Source organism: Bos indicus x Bos taurus, chromosome 4 (genome assembly GCF_003369695.1).
Source record: "Bos indicus x Bos taurus breed Angus x Brahman F1 hybrid chromosome 4, Bos_hybrid_MaternalHap_v2.0, whole genome shotgun sequence".
Taxonomy (NCBI): Eukaryota; Metazoa; Chordata; class Mammalia; order Artiodactyla; family Bovidae; genus Bos; species Bos indicus x Bos taurus.
In genome coordinates, this window is record NC_040079.1 from 55,384,746 (window position 1) to 55,412,513 (window position 27,768).

The window sequence follows — 27,768 nt, forward strand, 5'->3', positions numbered from 1 at the left end:
CACTCTGGTACTCTTGCTTGGAAAATCCCATGGACGGAGGAGTCTGTTAGGCTGCAATCCATGGGGTCGCTAAGAGTCGGACATGACTGAGCGACTTCACTTTCACTTTTTACTTGCATGCACTGGAGAAGGAAACGGCAACCCACTCCAGTATTCTTGCCTGGAGAATCCCAGGGACAGGGGAGCCCGGTGGGCTGCTGTCTATGGGGTGGCACAGAGTCGGACACAACTGAAGTGACTTAGCAATAGTAATTACTAACAACTCAAAACGATGCTTCATGTTTTATAGCACTTTACCACCTATACACTTTCATTTATCTCTATTTATTTCATTTTAGCAATAATTCAGAAACAAGTATTATTTTTAATTTATTTATTTATTTTAATTAGAGGCTAATTACTTTACAATATTGTAGTGGTTTTTGCCATACATTGACATGAATCAGCCACGAGTGTACATGTGTTCCCCATCCTGAACCCCCTTCCCACCTCCCTCCCCATCCCATCCCTGTGGGTCATCCCAGTGCACCAACCCTGAGCACCCTGTCTCATGCATTGAACCTGGACTGGTGATCTATTTCACATATGATAATATACATGTTTCAATGCTATTCTCTCAAATCATCCCACCCTCACCCTCTCCCACAGAGTCCAGAAGACTATTCTTTACATCTGTGTCTCCTTTGCTGTCTCACATAAAGGGTCATTGTTACCATCTTTCTAAATTCCATATATATGCATTAATATACTGTATTGGTGTTTTTCTTTCTGACTTACTTCACTCTGTATAATAGGCTCCAGAGAAACAAGTTTTATTGATCTAATTTTCACCAGCTTAGCAGAATGACAATAGATAAGCAGCAGGGGCAGGGTTTAAACTCCAGATTTATGACTCCTAGGACCGTGATTTTTCCTCTTGGTTCTGGTCCTCATTACTAGCAGTAACAATTAATAATTAAAAAAAAAAAAAAGTTCTCAGTCTGAGAACTGCATCAACATTTAACTTTAGATTTTAAGCTACTTACATTTTCCCAAAAAGAAAATTTAAATCAGGAGGAATGCAGTATAGGTAGTTTGGGGAAAGTAGAAGCTAATACTCAGCCCTAAGGGCAGAAGGCATATGGCTGCCAGGTGGTTTGGTCTTAAGGATCCAACAAGAATCCTGTCTCAAAGTTACTCCATCACTAGAGCACCACAAGACTATTCCCAAAACTATCTGCCTATATTTCTGTTACAGCCCTAATCCAGAATGCCCCAGAAAACGTGCTTTAAAGAGTATGTGTTTTCTATTGCCCCCTAGGGGATCAGGATGATATTTCAGGATACCTGAACAGAGCTCAGGCTAAGTTAAAAAAACTCTGCGGCTTCCAGATAAGGCAGAGTGAAGTTAATAACATTTTTTAAGTCCGTTATACTTCCTAATAACATGCCCCAAACCCTCTGACCACTACACTTTCGTGAAAGTTGATGCCTCTTACTGAAATTTGCTCTTTCTTAATAAAACCTAACCTTAAAAATAGCCACATAGCTTGCCTTAAAGGCTCAAAGGACAGTGTTCCAAAAAGCTTTGCTGAACCCCCTGCTGGTGCAATGATTCTCTCCTCCAACTCCAGAATTCCCAGAGCATTTTGCACCTTCGTGCAGCCTACTCTAGAGCACACACTGTGACTCACACATCTCTACCTACACCGATGCTGCCAATAGAAACATAAACCAACCCACATGCCTAATTTTCCAATAGCCACATTTTAGTAACTAAAAAGGAAGTAGGTGAATTAACAATATATTTTATTTAACGAATATATCCATTAAATATATATAAAAATATTATTTTAATGTAATCAATATTAAAATTATCAATTATTTTACTTTTTTATATATATCAAATCTTAGAAATTAGTGTATAGTTTACTCTTGGGGTTTTCCTGGTGGCTCAGATGGTAAAGAATCTGCCTGCAATGCAGGAGATCCCAGTTCAATCCCTGGGTTGAGAAGATCCCCTGGAGAAGGGAATGGCATCCCACTCCAGTATTCTTGCCTGGAGAATTCCATGGACAGAGGAGCCCGGCAGGCTACAGTCCATGGAGTCGCAGAGTCGGACACGACTGAGTGACCAACATTTTCACTTTTCACTTTACTCTTACAGCATATTTCAATTAGGAAGCTAACTTTTCACTGGAAAACTTGATTGTATTTAGATTTCATACAATGTATAGTTTAAAATGCAGATTAACACACTCAAGTTGTTCCAGACATAATTCTCAATGGAAAACATGAAGAGTTTCCCAATAACTCAGTTATTGAACAATCTCTTTTGTCAAGCTTACATTTAAATTCATTAAAATTAAATACGGTTAAAAATGTAGCTCCTCAGTGGCACTAGCCACATGCAGGAAACGGCCACCACATTGGACAGCACAGCATCTGTTGTCGTTTAGTTGCTAAGTCATGCCTGATTCTTTGGTGACCCCATGAACTCCAGCCCGCCAGGCTCCTCTGTCCATGAGATTTCCTAGGCAAGAATACTGGAATGGGTTGTCATTTCCTTCTCCAGGGGATCTTCTTGACCCAGAGATGGAACCTGCATCTCCTATGTTGAAGGCAGTTATTACGAATTAAAGAATAACTGCCCAGGATCAAATAAAAATAAATTTTTAAAGGTGGAAAGGTCTCATTCATAAAGTCCTTTGTACTACTAGATTACAAACTCATCAATAGCTTACTGGGTTTTATTCCTCACTGTATGCCCAGCATTCAGGTCACTGCCCTACACATAGGAGTCACTCCATAAATGTCTGTTGAGGAAACGAATGAATGAATGGTTCCCCTTAGTGTCACCCACGGTATCAAGCAGAACACTCTGCAAGTATGACAATAAGTTTACCTCTTATTTACATAATGTTACTCAGTTTACTATGCTCATCAGCTATTCATCTTCACAAATACCCACTGAGAAAGATACTATGTTCACTTCTCAGACGGAAAACAAAATTAAAACAAACTTCAGAGAGCTTAGTCTCTGTGTATAAGGTCACTTAGTAAAGGGCAGAGCCAGATTTTGAACCTAGATTTTCTGACACTCAATTAAAGCTCCTTCAAACTGACAGCTGCTCTTTAATGATCAACAAATGTTATAGAATTGAATTCACTGCAGAGAGCACAAAGTACAGTACAGGCAGAAAAGTTTTCTCCCCATGCCTGTATCAATAGATAATATGAATATCAAAATTACATAGATCCTGTGTGTCAATTAGGGGAAGATATGGTTGCTTCATAAGAGTTAAGCCACAGCATTTTAAGACCAAAGAGATTACAGTTAATACCTGTTTGATAAGAAAATGCCAAGTGAAAGGATTAGAGCAGTGCTGAGAGAAGAATATCAAAGTCACTGACAGCCAGAACACCTCTTAGAACACACTGTTCATCTGAGTTGTCCCACACATCTGCCTAGGGTATGAAAATCTAACCCAAGTAAATGATCCTAAGTCCACAACAATTTAACACAAAGATGTCCCTCATAGCACTGAGTACATTAAATTTGCAAAACACTAGAAAAACTTCAAATATCAACAATGGTTTCCTAAATTATGGTACCACCACTAAGTAACAACATTTCAAAGTTTTTGATGCTCATGAAAGTTTAAACATGGAAAAATGTTGGGTAGGTTATAATGTTAAATCTTAGAACATGACACTGTGTGATTAAAGAAAGTTAAACATATTCATAGAAGAAATCAAATTTTAACAATTTGAAAAGAAAGAAAAATGAATAGCATTTTCCTCTTTTCCCTTTTCTATGAGCACAGATCACAGAAACATTAAAGAAAAAAAAAAAAAAAAAACTTCTTTTAAACAAACAGGCAAACACAGCTCAATTCCCCCTTGCCCACTTGCCTACCATGGATAATGAAGCTTAAGTAAAGGAAAAGCTTCTTCTACTTTTTGTTTGGAACATGGGCTTCCATTTGGAATCAAGGAGATAATCCTTTTCTCTGAGTTGTTGGTCTAAGCTATTGGGTGGGTCAAGAACTTTGAAAGGATGTGACAACTGCTGGGCCACAGTCTAACTTGATGCCCAAGGTCATGTAGCTCTGCAGAACTGAGTCCAAGCCACAGATACACTCAATTGTCACAGCAGAGCTGCTCACATTCCCAAAGTACTCTGGCTGGCTGCCAGCAGACCCACCTCCCACCGGACCACATCATTGTGGGGCTGCCTTGTACACCTTGGGAGGTGGATGATCACCTGTATCCTCAGTGATTAAGAGACTGGAACAGGAAATGCCCTTGCAGCAAGCCAGAAGCTGGCAAAGACCACGCCCAATCCCTACAAGGCTTCCCTCTGGCCTTGTCTATGAAATAGACCATCCATCTTCTAAGTTTGATAGGGTTTCCCCAGGAGGAGCAATGGCTAAAATGCAGAAGGATCCTCGCCAAGGTGATCAAATCTCACATCCTGCGGATGGGCATCCAGAGGGACGGGCAGAACCATTCAGATTCAACTGAAAGGTTAAGCTTAGTACAGTGATTAATCACTTGGATTCTGGAGACAGAACTGAGATTCAAAATCCAACTCTACCACTTGAGAGCTAAGTGATCTTGGACAAGTTATTTAACTACATTTCAGTATTCCCATCTGTAAAATGAGCAATACTGGTAGTAGTACCTATCTCAAAAGATTATCATAAGGATTAAAAGAACACTTAGAATAGGGCCAAGTCCTTAGTGAGAACCATGAAAGGTCAAGGTTTCCTTCATTTGCAGTATTGGTTAATCATCTCCTAGTATCAGTGGACAAACATCTGTACTTTATCGAGCACTGTGCTGAGCTTTACAGACTGTACTGTATTTAATCCTTACCATAGCCACGAAGTATAACTGTGATCATTTCCATTCTACACATGAGGAAACTAATGTTGGGGCTGGGGGTTAGGGTTGGGATTAAGTAGTTTGCCTGTGTGACATATGCCAGAGGCCCCAGTGAACCCAGGTCTCTTGGGATCCAAAAACAAAGGGCCTTCCCAGGTGAGGCTCAGATGTAGAGTAACTGTATTTTAGAGAAATCAGTATGTCTGTATCATACTTACCCGTTAAGGTTTATTTACTCTGTTAAGTGTTCTTTCTTTGGTGTGGGTTCTGCTCTACTCTATGTACATCATTCACACAAGATTTTATCTTCCTTCTCCTCTTCTCTTCTCCTTCTCCTTCTCCTCTCCTCTTCAACTCCTCCCCCCAGGAACAACTTCTGACTCTAGTCTCTGTGCTCCTGTTTCCAGATAGGGTTAGGGAGTAGGGTGGAAAGCACACAGGCTTTGGGGCCAAAGGTTTAATTTTGGCTCTGCTCCTTCTCAGTTGTGTGCCCCTGGGCAAGTGATTTGATTCTTCTGAATCTCACTTTGCTTGTATGGGCTTCCCTGGTGGTTCAGACAGTAAAGAGTCCACCTGCAATGCAGGAGACTTGGGTTGGATCCCTGGGTTGGGAAGATCCCCTGGAGGAGGGAATGGCAACCCACTGCAGCATTCTTGCCTGGAGAATCCCTTGGACAGAGGAGCCTGGAAGGCTACAGCCCATGGGGTCACATAGAGTCGGACATGACTGAACAACTAACACACAATTTGCTTGTATGTAAGAGAGAGATGATATTGACATCTACCAGGAGCCGATCAAAAAGTGACTGTACTACTCCTGTGAGTACTATTTCATCAAAAGACACAAAAGTCATCAGCAGTGGCCCTGTATGACTTCAATGAAAGGACAAGGCATCTTGAAAAAAATAGTAATAATGGTCAATTCAAAGTTGTTAGATAAGAGCACCATCCCACTCAATCTAAGGATTGGAATTGCTGGAAGAAGTCCCACTGAAAGGGGGACCCAGGGCTCCTCTTCTGGTGCAGTTCATTAAGAGTCAAGGAGTCTGAACCTCACTTTGCTTGTATGGGCTTGCCTGGTGGCTCAGACAGTAGAGTCAGCCTGCAATGCAAGAGAGCCAGTGTTTCCATTTCTAGTTGCCCACCCTTAGGGATACAGTTTAAAATATGGGAATTTCTAGGTGCATGAGAATTTTTACCAAAGCATTCCTGTAAAGAATGAGAAACTTTGAGACAACCTAAACATCCAACATATATTCATACACACACGCATGTGCATGCACATATGTGGCAAATTAGGAAAATGCTTAAAATATTCAGTGAAAAAAATTAGGATATGAAACTGTATCCACACTATAATTATGATGATAAGAAGAAGGCTTAGTTATAAAGACTTCAGGAAGAATGCCAAAATGACAGCAGGGATTGTATTCAGGTTTTTTTTTTTTCTTTTACCCTTCATCAAATGTTCAACAAGGTAAGTATATTCTTTTTATGACAAAACTTCATCCTACAAAAGACGAATAAAGGACTGGTAACTAAGACAAGGTCCCACAGTGAGTTTACTCAGAAGGTGGTGAAAACACGTCAGCCACTGAAACCATAGCAAAAGTAGTCAGTGCCCAGCAGCCTTCTGAAAACTTCCACCCATCACATTCCCCAGAGAAAACACACATGTCGCCTGCATTCTGTTAAACTGGCTTTTGGAGAAACACAACATAAGGGACATTTGGTGACACTTCAGTTATCTAAAATGGCACGGACATATGGCATCTCAAAGGGTGGGAGGGCTCCTTCAGTGATGATTCCAGAACTCCAGACATCCACTCCAGATACTATAATACTAAATACTATAAGGATAAGGGGCAAAGTCTACCTGGCAACCATGGTCAGAAAAGGCCCTGATGCTCATTAGAAAATGGTGCCCTGTGGAAGCAGCATACGCCAAGGCAACGTGGACGTAGGAGAAGGCTGAAGGCAGAGAGGGCCCAAGGCAGAGGGGGCCGAAGGAGAGCCCACCGTGCAGGCAGCACAGTGGTCCCCAGGCCTCCACAGAACCAAAGACGCTTTCAAACCACACAGCTCTCCGGGCCCCACCCCAGGGGTGCTAGTTTAATCAGCCATGAGTATACTCTGCAGCTTGGATAAAGAACCACTGAAATAGAAAGTAGATCATAAATCTGAAGAGAACAGAGATTACCAAGTGCAGTAAAAGACAAAGTTTTCAACTGGGAGACAATGAATCTACAGCACACAGGGAATTCATCTGTGGCTGCTCCTGACACCACGGATGTCGTTCATTAGAAAGGGGAAATCATTTTAGAATTTGTCTGGTTTACTTTAACTTAGATCTCTCTCACACACACACCCACCCACCCCTCAAAAAGTTGAGCTTGAGTCAAATAACTGAATTCTCGGTATTAAAGGACACATCTAGTGATTGATAATTTATAATTTAAACTACAATTAATTGAGATTTGGGACTACATTAAATGTTTTTTTATCTTTTTTTAAATGATTGTAGACACACAATAAGTTGCAAAAACAGTGCAGAGTGTTCCCATGTACCCGTCACCCAGCTTCCACTAATGATAACATCTTACACAACCATAGTGTGTTATCAAAGTCAGGAAGCTGACATGGACACAGTACAGTTACCTAAACTACAACCTTACTCAGATTTCACTAGTTGTTATGCTAAGTGTTTTTCCATACACTTTTCTTATTTCATCCTCCCATCACTACTGTTTCAATTTTGCAGAAAGAAAACTGAGGCCGAGAGAAGTCGAGTAACCTTCCCAAGGAGGTAAGTGACAGAATTGGGAGAGAAACGCAGTTTTGCCTGATTCTAAATCCCAGTTCTAAGCCATTTGCCTCTACCAGGCCCCTGTACCAGGTTCATGGCCACCATGGGTCACTTGCCAGAGACAGAGCTCTGGCAAGACTGCAGGGGGATGCTGCAGCTCTGTCCAAGACCGCAGGACAAGCTCACAGAAGAGGCCTATGGATAGCAAGCATATGAGCTTACAGCCAGGACAGCAGTGAGTCTTAAGCTTTCCAGTTCTCCGGCCCAGCAGCTAAAGTTGCATTTTCAGGCTGAGCTGTGTACTACAGGAGGCAGGGACAGGCAGGGAATGAAGCCCAAGCAGGCCAGTTGGTGATGCAGTAAGAGTCAACCCCAGGCGTGAGGAAACAGCAGGAAATGAAGAGAGTAGGCTGATGCTGGCACTTCACTGGGAAGTAGGCAAGAAGCAGGAGCCCAGCTGAAAGCAAATCCACACCAGCAATAAAACCAGAGAACCCAGACCCACTCCATGCTAGACCAGGGAGGCAGTGTGGTCTAGCGGTTATATGTGGGTTCTGGAGCCAGAACGTATGGCTCTGAATCCCACCCAGACCTACCAATTGGTGGGATGACCTTCAGCAAGTTAACTTCTTTACATCTCAGTTGCTTCATCTGTAAAACTAAAGCAATAAAAATTAAAAAATCTCCCAGGGTTGTTGGGAAAATTGAATAGACAGCATGTAAAGCAGTGGAAAACTGCTTGGCACAAAAATCTTCAGTCAGGTTAGCTACTGTTATTACACACAATGGGACTAGACAAGAATTAAGAGGAAAATGATAGAAACTTAAGAGAGGGCGAGGTGCCTCAAAAGTGCCTGGTGTCAGAGTGGCTTTTCAGCACTAAAGGACACACCTGAGGGACAACCAGATAACGTGAACATCTTCACACAACACAGGGCCTACAGCGAACTGCACATTACCTACTGCTATAGAGCACTTGCTGATAGCAGACACAGTAACACTGCTTGACAAGCACGCCCCCCTTGACTTCTCACATGTACCCCTGGAAGAAACAATTTAATTCCTTTAAACAGATGAGGAAATTGAGGCTCAGCTTAATTGCCTGCTCAAGGTCACAGAGCAGATGAAGGATGGAGCTGGGATTAAAATCGGAGCTCAGGCATTCCCACTATACCCATCAGTGATAAGATGCAGGCAACTCTTCGGACCATGGGGTTTGAAATAGATATCAGACTCTGGGCTACAAAAGCTGAAAGCAAGGAGCAGCACAACATGGCAGAAAGAGGGGGAGAGAAAAGACCTGGAGACTAGTTAGAAGTCCAGACAATACATTCAAACTCCTTTCTATGGCTAAGTAATGCCTCCCCCAACACACTCTATGTCACTGTCAGTTCAGTTCAGACGATAACTCATGTCCGACTCTTTGCGACCTGTGGACTGCAGCATGTCCATCGAGTCAGTGATGCCATCCAACCGTCTCATCCTCTGTCATCCCCTTCTCCTCCTGCCTTCAGTCTTTCCCAGGATCAAGGTCTTTTCCAATGAGTCAGTTCTTCACATCAGGTGGCCAAAGTATTGGAGCTTCAGCTTCAGCATCAGTCCTTCCAATGAACACCCAGGACTGATTTCCTTTAGGATGGACTGGTTGGATCTCCTTGGTGTCCAAAGGACTCTCAAGAGTCTTCTCCAACGCCACAGTTTAAAAGCATAAATTCTTTGGCACTCAGCTTTCTTTATGGTCCAACTCTCACATCCATACATGACTACTGGAAAAACCATAGATTTGACTAGATGGACCTTTGTCGGCAAAGAAATGTTTCTGCTTTTTAATATACTGTCTAGGTTGGTCACAGCTTTTCTTCCAAGGAGCAAGCATCTTTTAATTTCATGGCTGCAGTCACCATCTGCAGTGATTTTGAAGCCCAAGAAAATAAAGTCTGTCATTGTTTCCATTGTTTCCCCATCTATTTGCCATGAAGTGTAAAACTTGGCTTAAAACTCAACATCCAAAAAACTAAGATCATGGCATTTGGTCCTCTCACTTCATGGAAAATTGATGGGAAAACAATGCCACTCTCACCACGCTGCAATTTCTTATAATTCCAGTGGCACCAACAGATTCAGGTCAAAATACAGCCTTCCATCAGATGAAAGGACCCCATGGAATCCCTACTGGCAGGACAGGGGATAAGAGCTTGGATTTGCTGATACACTTCTTTACATTCCAAGTCAAACTTATTTCTGCCTATTAGGGTTGATGCATTTAGACTAAAGGACTGCCCATACAGGAAGTATGTATGTATAAAGGACTGCCCTCTTTGTGTCCTTTCTCTTACAAACAGCCCCCCTGGGGTCCAGGTAGGATGAAGATATAATGGCTCATACAACATCGGATGAAAGAAAAATCCAGAGTCCATATTGATACTACAATACAGAAAAGGAGCAAGAGAAGGAGGAAGGGCAAACTCTTATTTATCATCAAATGCCATTTAATAAATAGAGAATAATAGAGTCAGATATTATCATTGATTCAGGCAAGAAACATCAAGTGATGCTAAAACCATTGCATAAAGGTTTTTTAAGAAAGAGATCATTGCACTTCCCTGGTGGTGCACTGGATAAGAATCCACCTGCCAATGCAGGGGACATGGGTTCCACCCCTGGTCGACCCCTGATCCGGGAAGACTCCACATGCCACAGAGCAATTAAGCTCATGCACCACAAGTACTGAGCTCTCCCTCTAGAGTCCACATGCTGCACCTACTGAAGCACACAAGCCTAGAGCCTGTGCTCTACAACAAGAGAAGCCACGCAATGAGAAGCCCATGCACCACACCAGAGTCGCCCCTTCTTGCTGCAACTAGAGAAAGCCCTCACACAGCAGCAAAGACCCAGAGCAACCAAAAAGTAATTAATTAATTAATAAAATAAAGCGATCATCTATATCATCTCAAAGTTATCTCTTCACAGATAACTTATTACCTACAAAGGGCAGACTGGCACCTTTACTGTGGAAATGTTGGGGCAAACAATGAAATAATCCAAGTTAACATCACCAGTAATGGGACAATTGACAATCCTCTTCCTATTGCTGCACCAGGGGCACAACATCTACGTCACTTATATAGTAGTCCTGTCACCATGAATAACCCGAATCATATCACAAGGCAACGATCAGACAATCCCAAATGGAGGAACATTCTGCAGTGCAAAACACACGAGCCACTTGCTTCAAGATGTTAATGCCATGAAAGACAAAGACTAGAAAACGGCTTCAAATTAAATGAAACTAAAGAGTCATGACAATCAACGTAACGTGCTTCAGGAAAGTGTTCTAGATGAGAAAAATGACTGCCATAAAAGACATTATTGGAACATCTGGTGAAATCTGAATGTGGGCTGTATATCAGAAAATAGTATTATATCAAAGTTAAGCTTCCTGAATTTGGTAATTACACTGTGTAAGTAAATGGTCTCATTCTTAAGTAATACAAGCTGAGGCAGAAAGGCCACAATGTCTACACATTAGGGTTAAAAGATTCAGAAAAAACAAAGGTAAATAGATGATAGACTGATTAGATAGCAAGCAAGCAAGTGACTCTAGGTGGAAAATAGACAGCTGTTCATTTTCCTATTTTTAAAACTTCTCTGAAGGTTTAAAAATTATCAAAAATCATTTTTGAAAAACAATATATTTAATAGGTACCTACCAGTTGGCTTAGAGCTAGACACAAAAGCCCAATTCAGTGCTACCCATGGAAACCTGACGACAAAGAAAACTCAACCCTGACATGGCCAGACATGGTCAAAGATAATAATTAGCAGAACAGTGAAGAAACACAAAATTTAATAAATGTAATTCAGCTCCCTTCATATATCCCTTTTCTAATTCTCAATCTGGATCATTTTCAAACAATGAAACTGATGAACAGATCAAGGTTTTGGATCTGTAATCCAAGTTTGCTATTTGATTCATATCTTCCTATTTCTAACTTTGTAGAGTGCGCACAAGTTACACTCTTGGACAGTTTTCAGTGTGCCTGCCTTCAAACACTTGACCCCATCACCTGAGCTGGAATCATTACCTCTTCCAAAGGAAGACAAGCATGCTGCAGCTCTTGTTCAAATAACCATCCTTCCCCAACCAAGCTGGCCTCTGGAGTCTAATTCATCTTAGCAAATTCACCTCTAGCTGTACTTAACAGTAATCAATAAATGGGAACAGCTTGACTACAGTTTTGGGGATGTCTAATCAATAACCATTAGCTACTACTGCATTTACAAGTAATAGAAAAAACTGGTCCCTGTTCATACCCATGAGGGAAAACATATTTTCAAAAGTTTCTTCTCCAGGTTTTCCATGCCCTTTCTCCATAGGTGTTTAAATCCCATGTTGTTTTCCAGCTCCATTATTCCAGCCCCATTATTCCACCTCTGCTGCAGGCCGGGAAACATTAGTTTTGATGTGCTATGTAAAGAGGACCAAGGCATGAAAATATAAATCCTAACATTATAATTTAATCAGAAAAAAATGCTATTTTCTTTATGCTTCCCCAAAGATCTCCAAAGCCTCCAAAGATCTCTGCCTGGAATAAAACTGAACCTTCTTCTGATGGTAAACAATGCCCTGCCATATTTGGCCTCAGCTTTACGTTTCCAGGCTGGCTTGTTTCATGGTTACACCAAGTGCCATTCAACACAGTCACTGATCCCTGTGAAGTCCAGGAGCTGGGACTATGTACGGGTTCAGTTCACCTCGTGTGGTTCTAGCACTAGGCATGGGATACAACTGCAGAACATGCACTGAACACTTGAATGGGAAGAGAGCATCTATTACGAGAAAGAGTCAACGAGAAGGAAACCTTCCCCCTCCTGCTAGCAAGGGCAGAAACCCTGTCCTAAGGCTGAAAATGGGAACAAAAATTTCTACTGAGTAAAACATACAGTCACATTATTGTGAAGTTCATAATGTAAGCCAAGGTTCCCCCACTCCGAAGACAGGGACCAATCACCAATCAAGGGATATCCAGACATGCATTACTTCAGGGCACAGTTTCAAAGGGTTTTGCTTTGTTTTCACTTAGGGAACTTTAATTTTACCACAGAAAAATTAGGTAAAGTCATTCATCATTGAAAGTTTGTAAGGCATAACATATGGTGCTTCTGAGGTAGTTCCCAGGGTGGGGGCCCATATCAGTTAGGCCAATCTGTCTCTTTACCTCATCTGCCATCAAGACTTAGCCCAAGGCCTGGTCCCAGGGAAGAGGGGGGTTATAACGTAAGAGATGCAGGGAGCCAGAGGCCAGTTTTTCATACTTGAGGGGGTTATAGGGAGAAGGGAAACCAAGGCAGACAAGGCAGGGATGAGACTTCATCTTCTCTTTCTAGAGGGACATCCACCCATTAAGCAGAAGGTCCACATTTGTGGCCAGTAAAGTCAGGTAGAGGAAGACTGGATTTTAGTTTCCCAAATTGTCTCTTGGGTTCTATGTGGTTTGGACAGGCCCCAGAGGTCCCCACAAGCTCCTGAGGCCAAACCTCAGAAGTTACCTGAAATAATGACTGGGAAGTTAGCTCATGAGGTTGACATGGGGCCCAAGTAGCCAAGGACTAAATGCCAGACCATCTGACCCTGAAGCACCTGAGTATCATGACCAGACCTCAATGGGATACAAAGCGCTGCCAGAGACAGAGGCCTTCCTTCATTTAGAGAGAATTTCAGGGACTCCCTGCACACTTCAGGTCTCTGTGTGACCTATGACAGAAGTTCCTGTTGCTCATCAGGAAGCATGGGAGGCTGACCCAGACTGCACGTGGGCAGAGCAATGGAGACGGAGGCTCCAGGAGGATCCCAGCCCTTCCCCCACCAAACAGTTCTAAAGACACCTCTCCCCACCACTCCTCTCAGTGGGATTATCCTAGGATGACTGACTTACACTTTGCTAAATGTGCTTCCAAAGGTTATTTTGATTTAGGCATAGACTGAGAGGTTGAGAACACCCAGATGAGCACCATTTGTGTCAATGAAAACCTGGCTTCCCAATAGCCTGATGAGAAAGTGTCTGGCTTGAAAAAGGATGTGTTCTCAAGCGGAAGTTAGCCCTGGAAACTGGTCCACTGGCTGGCAAACCATCTATACAATGTCCAACATTCTTCAGCATCTCCTTGTACAAATGAAACAATTATATTTGGGGTATAATTTTAAATGCTCCCTTCTTATGCTGGAGTTTCTTTAGTTAATCTCAATGTTTTAACAAAGTTCCTAGTGAGCAATAAAAACACAAAACACTAGAAAAAAAATTGTGGCCTGCCCCACATTCATCTCACTACTAGAGCCCATGGGGAAGATATAAAATCAAGTAGAGAAACTGGCCCAGGATTTCTAGGCCAGTAGCCTGGAAGCTGTGTCCACAGCACAGAGCGGGCAGTGGTGGGCCAGTTGAGGATCACAGCATAGTGGGAGACTGCATCAGCCAGGGCCCTCGAAGAAGCAAGTACCAAGGAAGGATTAGATATGCAAAGAACTTATCAGGGGGAAACATTTGAAAGAGAAAATGGGCAACGAGCCAGAGAGGTAGGGAAAGGCGAGATGCAGATCTGACTCCCAGTGAAGTAGAGAAGGAGATAGGCTGGGTGGCAGCCTCTTAGATCACAGTGCAATTCTAAAGAAAGTTCACGGAGGTCACTGGGGAGCTCTCAAGCAGATGCCCCTATCAGAGGAGACCCATGTCTCCCAAGAATGGTCACCCTTAGGACCCCTGGCACTCTCAGTCATTGGCTGAAAGTGCCCTTGAAAACACAGACGGAACCATCACAGGGACAAATATCCTCCTGCAGAAGCCAGGGCCATGGGTGAAGCATGTTCCCGGTGGTCAGAGATGGGAAAGGTGCATTCATAAGGCCACCACATAGACAAACTCCCACTTTCCCAAAATACCAATGGAAAGACTAGGGAGAATGCAGATGGAAGTGTCTACATAATATATGCTTTGTCAATTTCCAACACTGAAAAAAATGTCTATAAAAACTCGCTTATAAAGAAAAGCCTAAATATCAATATTTCCCCTGTGGGAAGCCAAAGTTACAACAGAAACTCTACTGAGTTAAAAAAAAAAATCAGAATTCATCCTTTCTTTTTTCCCCTTTACAGACTTGAGCAGGAGTCTACTGCTTAGGATTAGTGAAGACTAGACAAGAAAAATGTCAACTCCCAGGAGGCAGCACAAGTCACAGAAGTTAGGGTCCCCGAAGTTCCCAGTGGGTGACCAACATATGGTTATAGAGAGACATGTGAGCAGACTTCCTATGAGCTAATTGGGAATTGTAACCCATGACTCATCCCAGGGTGGGGTCCAAAGCTACAGGGGATGCTACCCCGTGCCACACTGTATCATCAGCCAGATTGCACATTTCCTGAAAGTAATCAAGTCAGAAACTGGCTTCTTGGCCACAGCCCCTGGTGGAAAAATGACTGCCAAAAGCCAAAATGAGGATGAGTTCAAAAATGTAATTCTGCAATGAAAGCATAATCCATTAAATGGGATCTGACAAGAACTTAATCTCATCTGCGGCCAAGGGTGTTGGCTCAATGTAATTCTGCTCTCTGGAACATATTCTCAATAAGCTATGTATAGAATCAGGAACACTTTTGCCAGAACCCAGATAAGTCCATTCAACGTGGGAACAGAAGCTCATCAAACCCCCAGTGATTCTCCAGGGAGTGAACATGCTCTTCTTCCAAATGCAAAATTCCCAAAACCTGGCAACTCTGCCTGTGTTGAGTCACATAATTTAAGGTAAGCACTAATAACTGAAATGGCCAATGCACTGGTTGGCTTCAGAATTTCCACTACTGCCCACAAAGGCAAGACCAGTGGCTGGTCTTGCTCACAAAGTACCTACTAGGCTCATATTCCCAGCCTGGGGCTCACTGCAGAGCCCAGTCACAGAAGAAGGGGTCAAGGCGTGGAGGATCAATCCACTCCTAAAGAGGGTTTTGAAACCTGGGAGAGAGAAGGAATTAGGGTCTGTCTTATTCATCATTTACTTAATACCAGCTATAGGGCCCAAGGCCATTATGTTGTTATTTCACTGTTTCATTTGTAAAATAAGGCAACTGAGAATCAAAACCATAACTCAAATCACACAGTTTAGAAGACAGTGTGCAAATTCGTGCCTGTGGTATTCCAAAGCCCATGACTCACTCCTCAGAGGGTGGTCCTTGGACCATCACATTACTTGGGAGCTTGTTAGATTCACAGGCTACAACCCAGATCTAATGAATGTGGATCTGCATTTAATAGGATCCCTCAAGGAATTTGGACACAAAGTTTGCCTTAAAGGGCTCCTACCCAAGAAGAATAAGTGGATTAAAAATATAAATTTGGACTAGAAAAAGGATTTAGTGCAATAGAACAGGGTCAGTCTCATAGGATAAGCCTCACTACATATCTAAATTGCACACCCAAATTAGTAGAGCCAATCATGCCATCTTTATTTCACCACGAGCAAACCCAGGAGCAGGAAAGTCAAGGTGGCGTGGTGGTAGTGGAACACACTGGAGAGGGTAAGGCTTTGGAACCAGGCAGACTGGACTGAAATTCCCAGCTCTGCCTCCTGCTGGATGGCTCTGGGTAAGCTGACTGACCTCTCTAGGACTCAGTTTCGTGACCTGTACAACTGGAATAGCGCTACTCATCTTGTTTGTATTTGAGAAGATTAAATGAGCAAACAAATGGACGGTTCCTAGACACAGTCGATGCTCAATAAACATGGGTTTCCTTGACTTTCAGTACAATCTGGGCCAGGTCCCACCTTGGCAAACGTACACACTAGAAGCTGGGGAGAAAAGGAAGCTCAGCAGCCAGCTCTTTCCTGTTCTCTTGGGTCCTCTAGTGGTAATTCCTGAGGTTCCTGTCACTAATCAGACTGGCTGGAGCAGTCTGTCTTCCTTAAGCTCCAGTTTCAGCATATTCTCTCATCTCTTTTAAGAAAACCCTGAGTAGAACAAGGTTCAAAGGAACAGAGGTGAGGAACAAGGAAGACAGGCATCTGAGGTACAGTTCCCAGGACTGTCTACTTCCCAAACAATGAAGTCTTTTTATTTAGTTACGGTTCCTGCTTTCTTCTTTTCATAAGTCTCAGTCTTAAAAGCAGACTTTTCATGCCAGAGGCTTCATGAGCTTTCAGAGCCCACAGTGTCTGCACCTGGAGCCACAAAACCCAAGTCTGATATAATTCACATGGTGTGTATCACTCAAAGGCGTGGAGGAGCAGGAGACGGCCGCCAACCACTGCCTGCAGGTGTGTCCCGAGCTGCTGCCTGGGGAGGATGCCCCCACCTACCACATACACTCATTACAGAGGCTGATGGAAGAGGTGCCCTTGGGACAGAGCATCTCCTGTAGGAGGAAGTAGCTGAGCGTCAGGGTCCCAATAAGGGTCCCTTGGTCTGATTCCCACAGGAACAACTCCAGCACTGATAAAGAGGCATTTCCTTGCCCAGGGAGAAAAAAAAATGACCATATTTTGTGGCCCCAAATTTCCAAATGCCCTCCATGTGTGATGAAGGAGAAAGAGAAGACAGCAAGCTAAGTTACCCCTTACCCCGTGTTGCTCAGTAGTAACGCTCCTGCAGGGAAGCTATGAGGGCAGATGATGCCAACTCATGAGAATCACATGCTCCTCCACAGTAAACACAACTCTGCAGAACTGCAAAGGGCAGGGTGTTCATAGTCACATGCCTGGATCCCTTAACTGGGTGTGGGGTTGTGTATAAATGTGTCCAAAGCACACACACACACGTACACACAAGGCATGGTGGTTGAGAGGCTCTGAATTTCAGAGTCAGAAAAAAGAACCCAACACCTCAATCTCAGCAAAGGAATGACTACACTTAAGTTATCTTAGGGTTGAGAGCACTGATCACAGATGCACCCCTGAAGTTTAGGAGCATAACACACCAGTCTTCCTAGATTTCCCAGACTCACTAACATTGGAGTCGGCAATTCTCACTTTTTTCACTCCTGGAGTAAATGGTGAGGTAGGGGAACACACAGGGATATATTCCTATCAGCATTATTTACAATCCAGCTATCACTCACTCCTTCTCTGAACTCTAAAGGCATACAGAAAACAAGCAGCATTATTACAAGGGCAACCTTGATCCTGCTCAAATTTATTTCTCGATAAGCAAGCTGTTCCCATCTTTGGCTTATAATAATTTATCTGCAACAAATCTCACAACTGACATGACTACCACAGTTAAGGACTACTACATTAGAGAATACTTACCCTCTAACATGGCTGTTGGAATCAACTATCTTCCTTGAAACAAAGGATGGTTCCAGGATAGCACAGAGTTGCATTAAGGAGACCAATAAATGAATAACAAATGCCAATACCTTTCTGGCTCCCACTGCTGTACAACTGGCATATCTACACCTGCTGTGTAAATAAGCCTACCCACCAAAAGTACTACACCAAACACTACACCAACCACACCAAAGCACTACAAGGAACCAGAAGTAAATCTTGATCTTAACAAACTTATAACTTAATCTCTTTCTGGAACTGAGACCTTGGCACATAATATAACTAGTGGATCAAAAGAAGTTCATGGCCAGTTTCATGGCCAGTACAGTTTCTCTATTAAAGAGCACAGAGGGGATGCAAAGAGAAGGGATGATGGTAATGGAGTTGGGTTAGCAAATAAGATGTTCTCTTCATGAGAGCAACTCTTCAGCCATTCATTGAAGAAGACCATGAACCTGGTTTGGGGTGGAAGGCATAGCTACCAGAAGACAGAATACACAGGGGCTGACTGCACCAGAGATGCTTGGAGACGGGAACACACAGACCACGAGAGCCATTCACCCTCCCCTCTTCCCTCACAGTCACTTGCACAGAATTGCAGGTTCATTCTCTCTACTTGAGTGGGTTTTATTTTATTTAAACCTCACAATGCAGTAACCAAACCTTTATGAGGAATAAGAAAAGCATTTGCCTTGCAATTCTGGTCCCGCCACTGCATCAGTCACATTATATAAAGAAATCCAACCCCCTATTCATCACTCCTTTTCAGAACTCATCTATAATTCAGTCCACACTAAGAACCTTCGCACAATGAAATGGCTTTTACTGGGCGATTACACACATCACCTGCATGCAAAGGAGAGCACAGTTTTCAGATGTATTTCCTGGACTCCAAATCTTGTCTGATTTGTCTATGAGGGAAGAAAAGGGAAGTTCATGCATTCTACTAGCCATGTGGAGGGTATGAGAGTCTTAGACAATGCAGAGAAAAATGAAAGCAGTAAAATTAGGGTAACAAGGGAAGCGGGGAGGAAGGCAGGCTGGCAAAATCATTAAATCTTCATTTCTGATACCAGTACGACCATGTATTCCAAAAGTGAGTTGAAAAGACCCACTGAGGAAAAAAAAATCACTTCTATACCACATCCATACTCAGACTGATTGTTATTTAATACAAATACAATTATGACGAAAGTGGAATACCATATGAAAAGAAAACACAAGAGACTTCTGAGAGAAGAGGCAAAACCAAACGATGAATAAGAACAGAGTCAACAGCCATCTGGGAAACCACACAAGAAGATCCCCCACTTCCTTTCAGGAGCCCGCAGCCCTCACATCTCTCACAACCAGAACTCCTCCCCCAGCAAGGGACGCTAAAGGCACCCGGCTGAATTCATCCCCACCGCGTGCTTTTTCTCTGTGTGCTTATCTCCATGCTGCAACCTCCTCTGAAGCAAAAGACTCATTAATCCCATTCAAATTGCCAATATCAGTAAATTCTTTGCCTCAGCATTTAGATGCCAATACCAATTAAGTATCAACAGCAACTTAACTACTGATACAGTCCTCACTACATTCAGGAAATCCAGCCACAAGTCCAGTGAGCACTAATTCCAACACTTCTTCATCAATTCTAAGTAAGTGCAAAGAAATGAGGTAATTTTCGGGCCATGCTGACGATGCGTCCAACTGGACTGAAATCAATGCACACTCAAACAAGAAGGAACAAACTGAGCTGCAATCCACCAAACCTGAAGGATGTTTTCACCAAGGCTTCCGGGCTATCGAGCTGAGGCAATTCATCAGCAAGGATTTCCTCAGGTGGCCGAGGATCGTGGACAATTGTAGGCCGTGGCTTCTCCTTGACATTCCCCGTGAGCCCATCGATGAGGGAGTTCCACAGACAGTTCTGCGACTTAGACCCTGAAGCACGAGGGGAAAAATAAAAGGATGCAGGTGAGTTACCAACCAACTCCATGTCCTGCCTTGCCCAACTCAGGATTTTCAAAAGCAGAGCAGTAACACTGACATATTTTTCATGATCTGCACCAACATCGGAGGGCTCCAAAAGATTTTAACTTATGGAGTAACCAGGATTTTTTAAATTTATATACAAAAATAGGTTCATACTCGTGAGTATCTTAACAGACAGCTAAGTATTACGAATATATATTCTGTTTCATTTCAGTGGTAATCAACTCTAACTCCTGACAGTTGTCAGTATTCACTGATATGTCTATTCAGCAATTGGAAGTATACACAGGACTACCGTTTTAGAGAACAGTAGGATGTTCAGACGTCTTCTCAGGTGGCACTAGTGGTAAAGAACTGCCTGCCAATGCAGGAGACGTAACAGGTGCAGGCTCAGTCCCTGGGTTGGGAAGATCCTCTGGAGAAGAGCATGGCAACCCACTCCAGTGTTCTTGCCTGGAGAATCCCATGGACAGAGGAGCCTACAGTCCATGGGGTCACAAAGAGTTGAACACGACTGGAGCAACTTAGCATGCATGCACGCAGGATGTTCAGACACAAGTCTCCCCATGAATTTATCTTGCCCAAGACCCAAGTTTCAAACCTCTAGTCTATGGAGACAGCCACCCCAAAGAGAGCCAGAACCCACTATAGGCAGGTTCATTCTTCTGGAAGCTCAAGACTCAAGGAAAACGACACTGAACGTTAATCAATATCTTACCCTAGAAACACTCCAAACATACGAGATGAACATTCAAGGCAGACATGAAGTAGGTACAGTGCCACAAATTACGGTCCGATCAGCCAGGTAGTCAAGGTCAATATCAACAATGATAAGTTATACAGATATCAGGTACCCTTGATATGATGGATTGAAAGTGGCACTTTACCCCACAATATAGAACCCCATGTATTAAGCATGTTTCTAGCTTTCGTAGGCTGTTCTGTAAGACACCTGTGTTACATGCATACCCCAGACACGCTCTGTTCTGGAAAACCAGATCACATCCCTGAGCCACCCTGCCTTGGCCTCCTCCCTCCCTCGTCTCCCCCCGCCCCAATTCTCCAAGAAGAGTCCCCTTCCCAGGGGTATGCTTTTCAGAAACAAACTAACCAAACCAGAGTCCACAGCATGACACTTCCGTACCAAGTTTCCAAGTCCTAAGCCACTACCCACCTGCCCCGATGACCCAAGACAGGTAGCAGACAGCTAGGGACAGTCCCTATGCCCCAGAGCCCACGGACATTATTCAGACTAGCCAATCCTAAGCCTGCTCACCCGGCAGAACCAGTCCTTACTGCAGAAACCACACAAAGACTCCTGCCCAGCGTCCCTTCCTCCCTCTGCCTCACACCAACCCCAGTGCTTCCAGCGCGGCCTCTGTGGTATAACATGTACTCCCTCTTGGGGGATCTGTGAAGATCAACAAACTATCTTTTCAATGGCAGTCATCCTCTGGCCTTGTCATACCTAAATAATCATAAAGCCTATTAAAACAATCTAGTTATAGGGAAAACATTAGGCAAATCTCAACTGAGAGACATTCAGCGAAACATCTGACCAGTATTCCTCAAAACTAGTAAGCTTATCAAAAAACAGGGAAAGTCTGAAAACCTGGAACCACCTAGAAGAACCTAAGAAGATTTGATAACTAAATGTGGTATCCTCACCGGCTCCTGAAACTCAGAAAGGATATTAGGAAAAACTAAGGAAATTTCAATCAAGCATGTACATTAGTTAATAATGATGTATTATCAATTTTGGTTCATTAATTGTGACAAACATACCATACTCATATAAGAGCTTAAAAATAGGGGAAACTGAAAGGGGATATATGGGAACTCTTTGTACCATCTTTGCAAATTCTCTATAAATCTAAAAATATTATAAAATTAAAATTTATAGAAATATAAATATTTAAAATAAATAATAAAAATCATTATTAGTTTAAAAGTCTATGAGCAAGTAATTTTTTTAGAGACTGAGGGCATGACTATTATCATTACCCAATTACCATTGGTCAATGCTGGTTACACTCCGCTCAGAGGAAAGAAAACCTTTATCTTTGCTTAGATATAATGTCAGGTCTCCAAGTCATGCACCCATGGAACTGTGTCCATGCAGAGGGAGTTGGCTTTTCCTACCCGATCCATGCAGAAGAAGGACATTTTTGTAATTCACGCAAAGACTCATTATGAGGAAATGTGCGTGGAGGAATAAGGAGCAGTTTCAGCTAAAGTAAAATGCATGTGATGGGTGGGGTAGAGAATAGATCTGTATGCTCACAGGAACGTCTCCCTGACCAGCCATCCACAGCCCTCAACATAAGAAATCACCACAGTTTACTGTGCCTGAAGGCTGTCTCTGCAGTTAAGAGCAAAAGAACTTTACACACAGAAGGGAGCATCTCACAAGGATTCCTGAACCTTCACCAAGGACACACATGAATCCAAAAACAATCTTTTTTAAAACTTTTTTTTTAATGTATTAATTTTTGGCTGTGCTGGGTCTTCATTGCTGAGCTTTTTTCTAGTTGCGGTGAGTCGGGGGCTACTCTCTACTGGTGGTGTGCGGGCTTCTCACTGCAATGACTCCTCTTGTTGCGGAGCACGGGCTCTAGGGCACATGGGCTCAGTAGTTGCAGCTCCCTGGCTCTAGAACACAGGCTAAATAGTTGTGGCCCATGGGCTTAGCTGCTCCATGGTATCTGGGATCTTCCTGGACCTGGGATCGAACCCATGAATCCTGAATTGGTAGGCAGACTCTTAATCACTGAACCACCAGAGAAGTCCTGCAAACAACTCTGTTAATGACCATGGTCACAGCTGACCTCTTGGGGGGTGTCCCACAACCAAACTGCTTCTGTGTCAATCAGGAGAAAAGTAAAGCACATTAAGGGCAAGAAACAGAACCCTCAAACTCCTGAAATACATGACAGCTTTTCCTAAAAGCTGCTTAAAAGTCCTCAACACATATCTTAAGAAGATCTGGACCTATTAATGCAGGTCTGGTCCTACGTTAACAAAGTTCTGGTTCTAGGAGAGAGATAAAAAGCAGCAGCCTGTTTTCTTAAATTTGACCTAACTGAAGCCGTACAATAAACTCCCCACCCATTCCCTGCATTCTTTCATTTATTCATTCAATATGTATGTGCGTGCTCAGTGGCTTAGTCGTGGTCTGACTCTTTGTGACCCTATGGACTGTAGCCCACCAGGCTCCTGAGTCCTGGAATTTTCCAGGCAAGAATACTGGAGTGGGTTGCCACTTCCTCCTCCAGGGGATCTTCTCAGCCCAGAAAGCAAATCCACATCTCCTGCATTGGCAGGCAGACTCTTCACCACTGTACCACATGGGAAGCCCATTCATTCAATAGACACATTTTGATTTCCCTCAATATGCCAGGTTCCACTCTGGGCTCTAGAAATAGAAAAATGAATGAGACTGGTTCCCTTGGGATGAATCAGCCCATATGCAATTACAATAAATAGGCAGATTCCTAGATGTGAGATGTATAAATACCTACTTATTACATTCTTAGGTCTTCGGTTGTTTGCAGACAAATGCTTTCCTAAATGTTATAGGTATGCTCATCACATTAATATAAAGGTGTTCCCCCTATCCAAAAAACACCACCTATAAAGTACTAGGAATTGGTATTTTAATAAATCTTCCAATCATCTTGTGAAAGGCATAACTACATGGCATAGTTTCCTCATGCTAAAAGTATTAATTCTTAAGTGCATAGTTATAACACACGAAAATTTTATAACTTATTTTGACATTTCCTCATTTTTTAATATTCTGGGAAACTTAAATGGAAGTGGCCTGTTTCTCTTGACCTTTGAGAGTCCAGAGAACAATTACTCTCTTGGGATAGTCTTTGATTTCTTTTTTGTTTTGTTTTGGTTTTTAACTTAAAAAGGCAGAGTGGATAGTTTTTGCTCAAAAAAAGAGAAAAAAATGTTGGGATCCAGCAATTCAGAGGACATTCCAGTTGGGAAGTGTGCAAGAGTCTAGAATTGGATGGTCAGCCAAAACACAAACTGGCCGTGAGAAAATGAGGGATTTGGAAAAGCTTACTGATAATGAAGGAGAAATGGGTGAATTTAAGAGATGTAGAATCAGTAGGATTTGGTAATTGGGTGTAGAGGATGAAGAAGAGGGAAGTAGCAAGATGAACTGAGGTTTCTGCTTAAGCAGCAAGGTAGACTGTGATGCCATTAGAAAATGCTGAAGGTGGAGCAGTTCATGGGCCTAGAGTTGAATCGTGTTCTGCAAAGTTGCATTTCAAGATAGAAAATATAAGCAAAGATCTCCTCCATATTCATGAAGAGGAAGCACACAGATGATGACTATGTGATTCAAATAAGAATACTCTTATTTCAGCAAGTACTTCTATCGTGACTGAGATAAGAAAACTTTCATAGCATGATAACATAGGGGGAAAAATTACCCTTCTCACTGAACCCAAACAATAATTTAAAAAACTAAAATAATAATAAACGTTTTAGAGAAGGGCAATACCAAAGCCCCAGCCCTGTCCTGGAGTGTTCCAGCCATTATCTGACTTGATAAAAGCTGTAATTTAAGTAGAACTTGGGCTCCATCCACAAGGATCTAATTATAACAGCTCATTAGTGTCTTATCATCTATAACCTGGCCCTACGGCACAAACCCAAGGGAGATCCAGGAAGCTGGCATAACGTAAAGCATTATGAGGAGAATTTTGCTATTATCTGTTTTAATCTCTTTCTGAAGGTAAATTTTTGACAACAGTCTACTTTAGGTGAACAACACAGCACAAAATTGGAAGGCTTCAAAACAGTGGCTATGCCTGGGGCACGACTCTACTGATAACACGCCAACCATCCACAGAAGGGGATGTATTCATATTTTTGTGACGCCAACACTCCAGGAAAGTATGGAGCACTCAGAGCTCTGTCAGATGCTTCAAGACATATGGAAACTTTTATTACACCACCCTTGCTCTCAAAAAACTTTGGAGAGGCAGAAAAATGCAAGGCAGCCTTGACTGCTTCAGACTAGAGCCAGGCTTTTGAAAAATGAATTGGTTTTCCCCTACCCCTCCCCAATAAACATGGTCGAGAGAAATGGTTCAAGACTTTGAAATGGACAAAAAAGTTCGGTGGGCATCCCATCTAGTTCCTTTTTGAACTCCACGAGAAGGGGAGAGAACTTCTCCTCTGATTCTCCACAAATGTGGGCAGAGCCATCTCCAGGGACACTGGAATGGTCTGCTCTGGCAAAATGAAAAATAAAAACTCCCCTGCTCTAATTTATTTTCAGTTGACTTTGAAAGCATGAAAATTCCTTCTGACTAAGTAGAAGCAAAAACATGGAAACAGAGTCACACAGGTCTCTCTCAATAACATCAAAAACCCCATGAGGGAAATCATAGATAAAATAAGCCTTCAGGGTACCAAAAATACTGTGGCTCAGGTGTAGCAGATGAGCAACTCCATTCAGCCCACTCCATCTCATCTGCTTCTGCTCACTCCACTCCCCTCCCCTCCCCGTTCCAGCTTTCGTCTCTCCTTTGACTTGTTCCTGACTCTTATCAAATGCCTATAACCTCCTCCTTTCCTGTTATACCCCCTCCACCCCTGCCATAAATCTTCTTTCTTCACAAAGACAACTTTTTGTGTACCCTATGAACACTTCAGATCTCTTATAAACCTTCCAGAATCACAAAGTCAGCATCCACACCATTGAGTTTATCAGAAGAACAAGTGCTCAGATCCAGACGTAACCAACATTTGTTCAGTAATTGCTGTGTTCTGGGCATTGTCATGACACCTTCACCAGCATTATTTCATTTAATCATCAAATCAACCCACAGGATGTATTACTGAAACATTACTGAACACTAAGACATTAAGACTCCAAGAGAGCAAATCACCTAGATCACAGAGAAGACACAAATTGCTTTGATCCAAAACCCTCATTCTCCTAATCCAGGGCTCAGAGTGGTACACCACACTGTATTTTATTTGTGAGTCAATAAACACACACATAGTGTAGACCCAGCAAAATGCTCTGCATTTTTTACTATGAAAAAGATATCCCTTTACATAAGGATAAAGATACATCCCATCTGACACTAGAGAGAACCTTCTGCATGCTTGCTTCCCTGGTGGCTCAGACAGTAAAGAATCTGCCTGCAATGCAGAAGACCCAGTTTCGATCCTTGGATTGGGAAGATCCTCAAGTAAGGAAGATCCCCTGGAGGAGGGCATGGCAACCCACTCCAGTATTCTTGCCTGGAGAATCCCATGGGCAGAGGAGCCTGGCGGGCTACAGTCCATGCGGTCGCAAAGAGATGGATACAACTGGGTGATTTTCGCTACCTCACTTTAAAGGAGGTTCAGGCTGCAGGGAGACATGAATAATGCAAGATGAGTCTAATGGGTTAAGAAAAGACAAGAAGGCAAGAAAGTGAGAAGACTCTAAATCCAAAATAACTACAGATTCATTTCAAAGTGTGTCTAATGATGGCAGCTTGATAAACTGCTGGCAGGAGGAGCCCAAGGTGATGTGGTAATATCATTTAAATCTGACAAGTGACTTATCAACTTGGTTCCTAATAAAAAAAAATACACAAGCAGTATGCTGGCAGAAGGCTGAGAAGTTAGAGTCCTACAAAAAGAGAGAGAGAGAGAGAGATTTAATTCTCCAGAAAGGTGGTGAAAGAAAAAAAAACCTTGAAAACCTTCAACAGTTCTCAAAATATCTGTGACATGGCATTTGTAGACATTCTCTCCTTTTGGGAGTATAAGGCTCCTAAAATTCCCAGGGAATAGAAAAAGTGGGGCTGGAGTACAGAGGTCCGGAATGAAGCTAATAAAGCCCAGTTGCTCACTAAAATAAAATGCTACTGATGCTGTGGAAGGCAAAGGATTAATAATGTTTTGAATACCTTTAAATCAGTTACACAGGTACTGCTCTATTATTTTCAATATACTAAGTCTTGGTGTTATAAACATTTCACAAATTCTATCTACTGTAATTTCAAAGAGATTGGAAAATTTAATTCCATTTCAGATATCATACACACTGAGGTTGGGGGGGTGGGCAGCAGCAAAATATAATAATACGACTTGATCTGTGATGACATATTCTAAATTCTCAAATATGTGAGGATTTATTTCTGAGTTATCATATTAAATTAACCTTTTTTAACAACAAAATCACATTATTTTACTTATTTTAACTTTATATGTATCTGATAGTGCAAGACCTCCTCCTTTATTTCGGCTTCTCAAGTTCAAAAAGAGACATGTCTATAGAGTTTTCTGTTGTAGTTTTATTATAAATTTTCTTTTATAAGCTAGTTGTCTGGGTGATTGTTGCAAGAAATAAAATATTTAATGGTAATGACTTTACCATCTATTGAGATGATCATGTGTTTTTTCTTCTCTTTCTCTCTACCTCTCTGTCTCCCTCTCATCTATGGATGTGTTAAATTAGTAGCAAAATAAGAGAAGAAGAAAAAAAAAAGCCCTATTTTCCAGATGGAATCAAGTTTCCTCTAGGGAACTTTGTGGTGAAAATATCTTGATATGACAGAAGTTGGTTGGAGGAGGGAGAAACAACAAAGAAAGAGTTAAATCATTCTTCATTCAAAATGAACAGAATTTAGAGAAGGGCAAGAACAAAAGAGAGGGGGAAAAGAAGAGGAGAGAGAGAAGGCAGAGCAATACAGCTGCAATCATATTTTGCAAAAATAAGTGAAGAACTTTCAAAGAACCTAGAACTCTGACATCCATGCTTATGTTAAGTGAAA

At 42.4% G+C, this 27,768-nt stretch overlaps 1 protein-coding gene across 5 annotated transcripts in view; it reads right to left on the minus strand.

The window, feature by feature from the left end:
* PDE1C (phosphodiesterase 1C) overlaps positions 1–27,768 on the minus strand; it is a 536,801-nt gene that overhangs the window by 393,452 nt on the left and 115,581 nt on the right. For all 5 annotated transcript variants that reach the window (XM_027539481.1, XM_027539483.1, XM_027539487.1 and 2 more), the window contains exon 3: positions 19,744–19,915. In XM_027539481.1, the coding sequence (XP_027395282.1) occupies positions 19,744–19,915 (172 nt within the window). The remainder of the gene's footprint in view (positions 1–19,743; positions 19,916–27,768) is intronic.